At 40.0% G+C, this 10541-nt stretch overlaps 1 protein-coding gene across 3 annotated transcripts in view; it reads left to right on the top strand.

Moving 5' to 3' along the window:
- The first annotated feature begins 457 nt into the window (after nt 1-457).
- PTPN4 (protein tyrosine phosphatase non-receptor type 4) overlaps nt 458-10541 on the top strand; it is a 108889-nt gene continuing 98805 nt past the window's right edge. For 2 of the 3 annotated variants that reach the window (XR_013340360.1, XM_021526145.3), the window contains exon 1: nt 458-575. Coding sequence is in view for 1 of the 3 variants with exons in the window: in XM_021526145.3 (XP_021381820.2) it covers nt 563-575 (13 nt within the window). In the remaining 2 variants the exon portion in view is untranslated. The remainder of the gene's footprint in view (nt 576-10541) is intronic. The other variant, XM_021526146.3, reaches the window with a different exon arrangement.

Here is a 10541-nt window from a genome sequence, read left to right as displayed (position 1 = left end):
CTTTGCCTCCCGGCCGGGGCTGCGCGCGGGGCAGCCGACGGTCCGTGCGAGGCAGTGCCGCGCCCCGTGAGGCAGAGCCCCGGCCCGTGCGGCCCCTCCGGCCGGTCGCTGTGAGGAGAGGGGGGGAAGGAGAGGCCGGAGGGTGGGGGCGTCCTCCGCCTTCCCCCCGGGGCTCCTCCGTCCTCTTCTCCCCCGACTCTTTTCCCTCTCCTCCCCCCGCTCCCTCGGCCCGGTCGCTGCAGTACGATGCGGCGCTCGCCGCTGCGGCGGGGCGCGGGGCGGCTGCCGTCGCTGCTCCCGGGGCTGCGGCTGCGGCGGGCGCTGCGGGAAAACTGAGGGCGGGGGGCGGCGAGCGGCGCCTCCGCTCCCGGTTCTCGATCCCGATCCCGCGAGGGGCGGGGGGAGGAGGTGCGGGCGCTGCGCGTGCCCGAGCGTCTGCGGCGCGCGTGCCCGTGCGCGCGCGCCCGCGGAGGCGGGTCGGGGGTCGCGCGGGGCGGCAGCGGCGCGAGCGCGCAGCCCCCGCGCCTCTCCGCTCCGCGCTCCGGCTGGGACCAGGACGCGGATGTTACATGAAGGTAAAGGCGGCCGCCGGCGCGCTCGGGGCTCCGGGCTGCGGGGACGAGGGGTGCTGCGAGCCGCGTCTCTGTGCTCTAACCCCCACCCGCTCCCCCTCCCGCAAGTTCGCGCTCAGGTCGCCGCGGGCGGAGAGCGGCTCTGCCCTGAGCCCTTTTGGGTGGTGGTGGGGGCCCTGTGTGCGTGCTCTCCCTCCGGTTTCCCCCTCCGAAAAAACGGGAGAGCGGCTCCCCTCTGGCGAAGGGGCTGGGGGGGGGGGAGTCGTAAATAGCCTCGAGGGGAACGAGCTGCGGGGGCAGGTCGGGGTCTCTAAAATGCAGTGAACTCCGCCGAACGCCTGAAACGGGTTTTTATTTTAGCGTGTTTAATAAAAAACTTTGCGATCCTGTGCTTTCTAGGCACATGTGCGCGTTGCCCTGGTTATGGGCAGGGAAAATAGGTTTGAGTGCTGTCGTTGCATTCCTCTGGTACATTTTTAGTGTCTCCCTCGAGCAGAAGGCTTGTATAATCGCTGTGTCTATATGCGACAGAGGCTTTTCGTGTACCTGGTGATGGGTTAATTCGTGCATGCTGTTGCAGCACCGGCTGGAAGAGGCATAACGTCTTTTTCCTTTCAAAAATCTCCAAGGGCTAGTAGCTAAAACTAGATAGCTGCCAGTGTACGTGAGATGTTCCCACCTCTGGTCTGTTCGGAGGATATATACATCGTTCAGATTTAAAATACACGTTAATGAACTTTATGCTGTTATTTACACCCATCCAGGACTTCAGTGTGGCCAAGCTGTTACAATTTTTTGAACTGTGAGATGGAAAATATTTGTGTGACTTGTGTATTACAGAAGTGCTAATGGATCTCTGCTGAAGAATAATTGTTAGACTGCAGTGTGCACATATATTTTCTCACCCACGGGGCATTTGTCTTGCCCTGAGCCAAACTCAGAGTTCAGTGGTAAGGGGGTTTTGTGAGTACACGTTTGCCTGCTTGTTTTGGCAAATAAGTGCTCTGTAATGTTGGGAGCCACCGACGTGTTCACACGCATGCAGACATTGTGTGCTTATCACATTGTAAATGTGCATTGCAGGAATACAGGAGTGAGTTTCATTAGAATTGGTAAGCCCATTTTTTATTAGATATGTATATTGTAGGAAAGTTTTCTGGTTCATTGCTTGAACATAATATATTCAGTATTGTAATCTTATGGATGCCATTTTCTTGACAATGGATTTCTTGCTTCACTGACCTAAAAAGTTGTTTTTACATATTGGCATGACTCTGGCTTGCACCATGTTGATAAAAGATGATTCTGGGTGATAAGCTTACAGATATGTACACATGTGTCAGTATGTTTCCCAGGCAAGGGAAACTCAGAAGTTTATAAACTCAGAAGTGTACTGTTGGTCCAATTTTTTTTGCTATAATTTTGTTGTCATTACAGTTTCTTTGTATTTTTAGATGATGTGTGTGTGTTTTTTATTTTAGTTTTCCAAAGTCAGATTGAAATACAAATGCATATTCCTCACAAGCAGAAATGTCTTAAATTTACCTTTCAGTATATTTTCCTTTTGTTTGCAGTTAAATTTGTTTGGAATCAGATTTACCTGTTTAGAGTTTACTTCAATTGTTACTTCTTGTTCAGCAAAATTGTCTGTGGAATGTATTGTTTGTTGCCATGCTTTACAATTCTCATGTCCTGTTAATGTTTAATTTAGGTTGTACATAATAGTATTGATGAACACCCTTGCTAAAAATACTTTCAGGGTTGGTTACACTTATACCATAGTAGCAGGAGCGTTCCAGCCCATACTGTTTTTCTGTGACTAGAATTAATTAATTATTAGCTGCTATATTTTTAAGGCATGAATAAAAACTAAAATCCTGTAATCTTAGAAGTAATGCTAATGGCTCTGTGGAGTGGATGAGCTCTCTGTTAATGAGCAGGGTTCATGTAGTATATTTACATGTCACTGCCATTAGCATATTTGAAATATATGGTAAATTAATACTCAGGGTACATAATTTTGGCTCAGATCCTGCAGTGGCCCCTCTTTGGGCAGATTGATCCACCTACAGAGAAGTTGCTGCAGGAACTTGAGCTCCAGCATTGGTTCAGGAGACATCAGGCCTGTGTTTCTCATGGACATTTGCTGTGTGTGAATGTTTGGTTGTGTTTGTGTCATTGTCACAGGGGCTTCTGGGCATGCAGAGCTCCAGGGCTGGCAGCCTCATACCAGTGGTGTGTGACATGATTACTGGGGATAAAGGGACTTCTAAAAGGTTGCTTTCATATTGTAACAGCACTGCTGAAAGGTCCTGAGCAGTATCTGGGGCTCCATTTCACCGGGCCATTACTTATGGCTGTTACTTTATAAGGATTTTATTGAATGTACATGGGAGTTTTGGGCATTGGTTTGTGTGCACATATAGAAAGTGGGATGCACACTGAGAACTGAGGGAAAGGTAGCCAGGATGGGTCAGCCCTCAGCTCATCTGTATGTGGGGAAAAGAACAGCTTGCTCAGGGCTGGGTAAATGTCTTCTTAAAATTACAGTGGTTTGAATATTCTATTCTAACTTTTCAACTGGTCAAAACTTTAATTGAAACAAGCAGTAGACATGTACATGGCTTTTTTTTTTTGTGTTGGAATCAATCTTAGACTATTTTCCTTAAACTGATAAATGGTACAGTTCTATGGTTTGTCTTCTTGGGTCTTCTTACTACCAATAGTTTGATCCTCTGATTCATCATGATTGTGCTTAGCTCTTCCCCTCCCCCAGTTTGGTGTAAATTTTTTTGCAAGATCATATGAATCCCATGCCTTCACATCCTGTTTCTATGTCACCTCACTTCCATTCTCACCAATTAAAAATTGGTCAAACAAGAGAATCTTTCAGCAGATGGTTGACTGTGCTTTTTTTTTTTTTTTTTTTTTAATACAACACTTTCACTCTGGTGCTGTCACTTTTCATTAAATGGCCAGACAAAATTCTCATGGGTATTAATGTCCTCCAACCTAAATAACTGTAAAAATGGTTCATGTATGTATATAATATGGAATTGCTCATGGGGGAAAGAAGGAAATGTGAAGGTGGAAGAGCAAAGGGAGGAGAGAATGGCCTGAGCAGGAGACAAAACCCAAGGAGCTCAGCAGTGGGCTGGTGACAACAGCAGGTCTTTGCTCTCTGCACCAGCTGTTCATATATGCTTGTTTGGGAACAGAGGCTGTTTTTCCTTCAGGACTTGTAATCCACTGAAGTAGCACAAAACCAGTTTTCTCTAGGCTTTTGAAAACCTTTAATTTGTAAAATTTTGGAGTTCCTTTTAAGTCTGTATATATATGTGCACACATCTATAATTATTATAGTATTATATATGCAGGTACATATTCAAAATTTCTATCTTTATTTTGAAGAATTTCAGAATTAGAAAACTATTGCAGTTTGCTACTTACAATACAAAATAAATTACTTCAAGTTTGTAGCAGTTAAAGTGTTCACAGAAGTTTTATTGATGTGCTGACATGCCAGAATTCAGTGTCCAGATGTGTAGGTTAAAAGAATCTGGCTAACAGCACACTAAAGTCTGTGCTGGTTGTATGCAGTGTCCCAGTTCGTGCCATAGAATGTTACAGCTGCTGGTCACAGAGATTCTCAGTAGATCAGACGAACATAACTTGATGAATTTCTCTTTGAAATGTGAGAATTGAACCAGTTTCTCCTTTCTCAGCTTATGCACCTTCAAACAAAGACTTGGTAGGGTGATGCAATTAGGCCTCTCTTGGCACCCTACTTTGTCTCACACTGCAATTACTCTTGGCCAAGTTTACTGTGACTATTGGATGATAAATGCAATTCCATTTGTGTGGTTTATGAGACACTGCTATCTCTACAGTTACATGAGGAAGGGGGAAATGGCTAATATCCAATTAAAAATAAACAGTCTTTTGGTTATGAGTATTTATGATCTGCAATGAAGAATGCTCTGGGAAATATTTTCACTGATTGGAGTGTGAAGTGAGCTCTTCATTGCCACTTCACAGTTTTCAGTCTGACCCCAAGATCGATGAGGAAGAAATAGGCAATCCACTTCTTATGGCATGTGCATTCTTACATTGCCTTTCTGGGTATTTCTTATCTTTTTCACTAGATTATAAAGTAATAACTGAATTACTCTGCAGGACCAAAAGCCCAGATCTTCAAATTACAATCAAATGTAGTGCTGCTAGAGATTAACATTTTCATACTTGGAATTTTAATGTTTGTAAAATTAGAATTGTGTAGATTAGATTTAAGGAGGATACATTCAGTTCTCTTATTAGCCTGGATTTTGGATTTTAAATTAAAAATTGCTAAATATCTGCTAGTCAAAACCTTTTCTTAGGAAACATCAGTTTAAGTCTGAAGGTTTGAGTTCTATGTGATTTTGCTATTTTGTTTGATAGTGTTAATAAGATAATTAAAAAAATGTAATCTCTTTTCTGGTGTTTGCTAGGAGTAAAAATTTAAATTAATTTGATTTTGTGGTGTTAATTGTGCTTGGATTAAGCAAATGATCCTCATTTTTTCTCCAAAAAGATACTAATTTTTAAGACAGTTGAGTGTATTTTAGCTTTTCCTGAGTCCTTTGGCTAGTTTTTTGCATTAGTGTACCAACATCTCTCTGGCCTAAAAATCACACACCCTCCGAAAAGCCCACCCAACCAACCAAACCTCCAAAGAATGTTTTGTGTGTGCTGCAAAAGACAGAAATGAGAAACAAATTATATCAGTAGCGCTCTGAAACCTGTGTCATTTATTGAGTGCAATGAAAGTTACATAAGTGGTGTTTTCTTAGATGCGAAAATGATACTTAGTGAAGTCGTTTGCTTTTTTATATCAGGTTTAAAACAAGAAATTGAAACTGTATCTGCAGCAGATCGCTGTCCCTGCAGCAGCTGGTAAAAGAGCCTGCTGTGGCTCCTTTGTCTCAGAGATGTGCTGGCGTACTTTGTCTTGGAGGAGGTTAACAAGCGAGATTTCTGTATTTTCTGGTCACGGTGGAAGGTGGTATTTGCAAGAGTCCAGCAAATGGATTTGGTAACACTGCAAAGTTGTTTTTTTCAAAGGAGAAATTCAAGTGTGACACACCAGAACTTGTGCTCTCTAGTATGTGCCAACAGAGATTCAGTGCTGAAGTAACTTCAGGCTTGAATAAACTGGAAATGTTAATTCCTGTCCTTCAGGTAGAGAAGTTATCACATGGTCAGTGAGAACACCTGGAAAATACATCAGTCAGTGGAAGAACTGTTAATGCTCTCTGAAATTCCAACTTAGACCAGTTTTTTATCTGGACCAAGAGATAATTTCTTAATGGTGCTTTCCTTTATATTTTCCTAAGCCATGAAGTTGCAAAACATGTTAACTGTAATGAAAGCTCTTATAACTGATTTGAACAAAAAATAATCTAAAACGTAATATGTTTCTCTTGGTACCAAAAAAAAAAAAAAATGCTTCTCAGATTTTACAACTATGGTTCAATGCTTTTGCTTTTAAAAAATGACAATTTAGGAGGAAGATCACATAATAAAACTGGGTTTGTTTCGTTTCTATTAGACTTGTCAGTGAATTCAGTGATGTTTTTGGGGAAAAAAACCTGCAGCCTTCCCATGAAAAAACTGGCTTTGAAGAGAGTTAAAATTAACATACGTCACTTTGCACTTGTCTGTCTTGGTATGTGCAACAAACTTTAATGTCATCTGAAAAATGAGACATATTTTTGTCTTTTGATGTGTAAATAGGGTTAAAGATGACCAACTCTGTTGTCCAGTGATGTGTTGCATTGTAAGTTGATTTTTCCCATACAAACTGTGTGTGTGCGCTGCATATACCAGTTTTGCATTGTCTCTAAACTGCATAGAGCCTCAGTACTGCTCTTAAATTTTTTTCTGAGTTTATAGAGTCCTTCTATTTAGAAAAGCTTTGCTTTTGGAAAAGAGATGTGTAGCAATTTGTTTGACTTAAAAATAAAATTTTATGGAACATGGCGTTTGAGTTTTAAATCTGTGGCCTGTAACCTCCAAACGGTGAGCTGCTATTAAGACTTCCCTTGGAAGAGGCTCTTGCCTTTTCTTTTGGGAGACAGGCTGCAGTTAGGATTGATGCCACAGTGTGTTTTTAGTACTTGAGTGCAAATGAGGCAATGAATGGGAATCCTAATCTACAAGTAATTCCCCACTTACTATGTTTTAGGCTTGTGTGTTGATTCTATAAGGAGACAGTGCATCCTGTTAGCTCATCCAAGTGCACCTGCTTTCCATGGAGCAGATCTCTCTAATATTTGGAAGGATGTCATATTTATGAAAAGAAGGTTTTGAAAGACTGAAATGTGAATGCCTCTAAAACTGAAGGGATGTGCCATCTTTGTCTAAGTTGGGATAGAAAAGAGGGGAAAGAGGCCAGCTGCCCTGCAATAATGTTAAAGTGTGTAGGGGTTTGGTAAACATAATAAAAAAGCAGAGGTAAATCCTTTTTTTAAATTGTCCACAAACCTCATGACCTGTTGTGAAGTTTGTACTGAAATAACTATCACACACCACCACAGGAGGGAGAAACTGAAATGCAGAAGTTGTGTTACAATGGAACAAACACACCAGTTATATTATGGGGTCTTACCTCCAAATGATTTTAATTGTTTTTTTTGGCTTGTTTCCTGTGGGCTTAAGTGAGAATACTGATTTAGATTCTTCAGTACTAAGGGCTGGTGCAGTTGCTGTTAGTTGTGGTTCTGTCACCTCTTCTCAAGTTTGCTATACATGCAGCTAGGTGAGGAGGAACAGAACATTAATGGTGGCAAAAGTTTCTTACCTTTCTTAACCCTTCCCTAATTAATATTTTGCTTCTCCTTTCATTGTATGATATATTAAAATATAACATGTAAGTCAGATTTTTAAACTACTCAGACTGGAAGTGGCCTTAGATACTCAAATTTGGACTAAGGAAATAATTTTGGAGTTCGTTGTCGGAAAGACATTATTTTTCCTTTGCTTTCCTGGGTGGTGTAATGTGGTTAAAATTTTTTGGCACCTTCATCTAATAGGTTTGCTATTACTTAAGAGACTTACAGTATTGGTGATACTGTCTCTTCCCTTTTCTTGTGGTATAGATTTGAGTATTTTGTTCTGCAGTTCCTGGATCTGTTTGGGGAAGTGACCATGTGAGTGTGTGCCTGGGGAGGGATGCAGTGTGGTGGATCTTCCCTGGTTCTCTTTGGTAAAGCTGTATTTGACTTTCCACAATCCCCATGCTTGCTGAAACTTTGGATTATGTTCAAGCTTTGCAATAGTTAAGTAAATTGTATAGAATTGAATAACAGACATCATAAAGGTATTAATTAAAATATTGCTGCTTTCAAAAGCATGCCACTTGAAAGATTGAGACTCATACAGTAAGAAAATGAGGTGTGAGTAACCACTAAGGATGTATACATACAGTTACACTTAGAACAGAATTCCTCAGTAGAGGACTAGAAAATAGATTGAAAATGAACATCTGACAGAAAGTCCTCCAAGAGGAAATTCCTGTAGGAGAACTTCATTCTTGAGATTAATTAAATGCAAGATTAGAAATTCTCTAGATAGCCGTAAGCTATTTAATAAAACTGAAGTGAGCAATTAAAAGACTCAGTTGTAGTTAGTAGCAGAAGCATTGCCTCCTTTTAATGATCGTGGTGCTGTCCCCTCCCCAGTTACATATGTTCTCCCTCCTTTTACAGGAAAGCTATATGGGAGCTCATTAATGCTGGATGCTTTCTGCAGGATTTTCATAAAAAGCATCCTTCTCTGAATAAGGGTGATGTAGATAATAACTTCTTTGGCATTGGAAGCGCATACACAGTCCTGAGAAAACAGAAATAAAAGTGCTTTGTAGAAATTATACTAATGAAATGTATGTGAGAGAGTAGCTTGAAAGAGAAACCTGATTAACATCTGAAACTTCAGCTCATGTTCAGCCACCTTTGAATAGAACTTATGTTGCCAGTAAAGCTACTTTGTCAAATCTCTGTTTTCTATTTCTAAGTTACATTGATGTAAGCATTTTCCAATCCACCTCTTTACAGTACTTTTTTTCCTTTGTTTGCCAGACAAACAGATTCATTCTGATTGTTGTGGGAAATGATTGTAGCTGCTCTGGTATCTGCAAAAGCCTTTTTTCACTGGAGTCTTTCATATTCATTTGAATATATTTTGTGTTGTGGAGTGCCATGATAACTGTGTGTGCCCCGGCAGTTGTGTACAAGAAGCTGGGATGTGTTATATGACCAGAGATCCAGCCCTCATTGGATAGTGTTGCATGATAGCAAATTATGTCATTGTGTTAGGGACAAAGATGTGTAACTGCAGAGTCAAAGTTGCCATAGTTCAGCAGAATGAGTGTACCATGAGTAATTAGGAAAAAATAGGAAAAAAAATTAATATATGTATTGAGTAATGCTGTAATAATAATAATTTTAAATTGCTGCAAAATAAGATACTACTAAAATTGTTGAAGAGCACTCTGTGGTAAGATTAATTTAGAAGTACTCATTACTTTCAAAGAGAAAACAAATGTGGTTTCTATTAAAATAAAAATAGGCTGATACAGAAGTTCTGAAGATAAACTTATTAATATTATTATTTTTCTACTGTAAGCGGAAAGCTACATTCTAAAAATTTGCTTTCCAGACTTAAATGTCTATTGTTAGTACTCAGAAAAACTCACAGTGAAACATTTTCTTTTGGCAGTGTAGGAATACCCATATTTTCTTAGCAAAATTAACATAATATACACTTTGGGTATATCTGTATGCATAATAAGTAAAAGGTCATCATATTGGGTGTATAGTGGACAAAAAGATGGAGTGATAGCATTTTAAAATTCTGTAAAATAAAATTATGTTTTACTATATATTAAATTTCAAGATTATTGCAAGTTATTTAGAAATAATATTTGAGAAGCAAATACCAGTGTTTATGCTTCCTCTTCAGGAGTGATGGGGAAATGTATTTTGAATATTGTTTTTGTATTAGACTTATTTTCTGTCAAACCATGTCATACATGCTTGCACTTCAAAAAATGTTGAAATGTTCTGTTGACTTTTTGAAACTTTTTGGCAATGTGACACTCTCCATTTATTCTGTCCCTTGTTTAACAGTTTTTTGTGTGTGTTTTCAAAAGCACTTCCATTCACCATTCAAGGAATTCAATAGAATTCTAATAGGAACTGCACATAAATAACTACAGAAATCAATGCTCCAATTCAGCCAAGAGTTTTTTTGTGACTTCAAAAGCCACAAGAGCATTTATTATTAGAAACATACAATTGACTTTTCTTGTATTATCATTTTGCATAGTGATTTGGTTTTTACCACCACAACAAGATGTTTGACAGTTTCATTTGAAAATGATGTATTTACATTTGGCATTCCAAAACAGTGTAATTTTTATCTTTTCTCTCAAGCTCTAGTCATGTTATTTTGCATCTTGCACTCTGAGATACGGTTGTTAGTGAAATACTCACTGGTGAATTTTTCCTCAGACATCAACCAAATGTTAGGCATAATCTCCTGTTCTTATATTGTGATGAAAATGTAAAAATAGTTGTCAAAGAATGGAGTTGTTTGGTTAATTTTCATCTGTTCAACTCATGCAGTGTAAAGCATATCCTCTCCTCCAAACCGCTCAATTTTCTGATGCAAACAATCACAGAAGTGACCAACCTGTGATCGTGCAGGGTTATGCTGGAACTACTTCCAGCCTTTAGTGTTCATATTGCACCTCAGGCCATGTCATCTGGAACAGTTCCTTTGATCCTGACATTTTTAGGTGGGTTCTACGAAGTGAGATTATATTCAGGGAGATGGTTTGAGCACACCAGAAGCTTTAGAAAATTGATGTTTTTCTTTTGAGGTAGTCCAAAAATGATGTGATGTGAAGTACAGCACTCTATTCAGTAA

The sequence above is a fragment of the Lonchura striata genome, chromosome 8, assembly GCF_046129695.1.
Source record: "Lonchura striata isolate bLonStr1 chromosome 8, bLonStr1.mat, whole genome shotgun sequence".
Lineage (NCBI taxonomy): Eukaryota > Metazoa > Chordata > Aves > Passeriformes > Estrildidae > Lonchura > Lonchura striata.
This window is presented reverse-complemented; position numbering and strand designations above follow the sequence as displayed.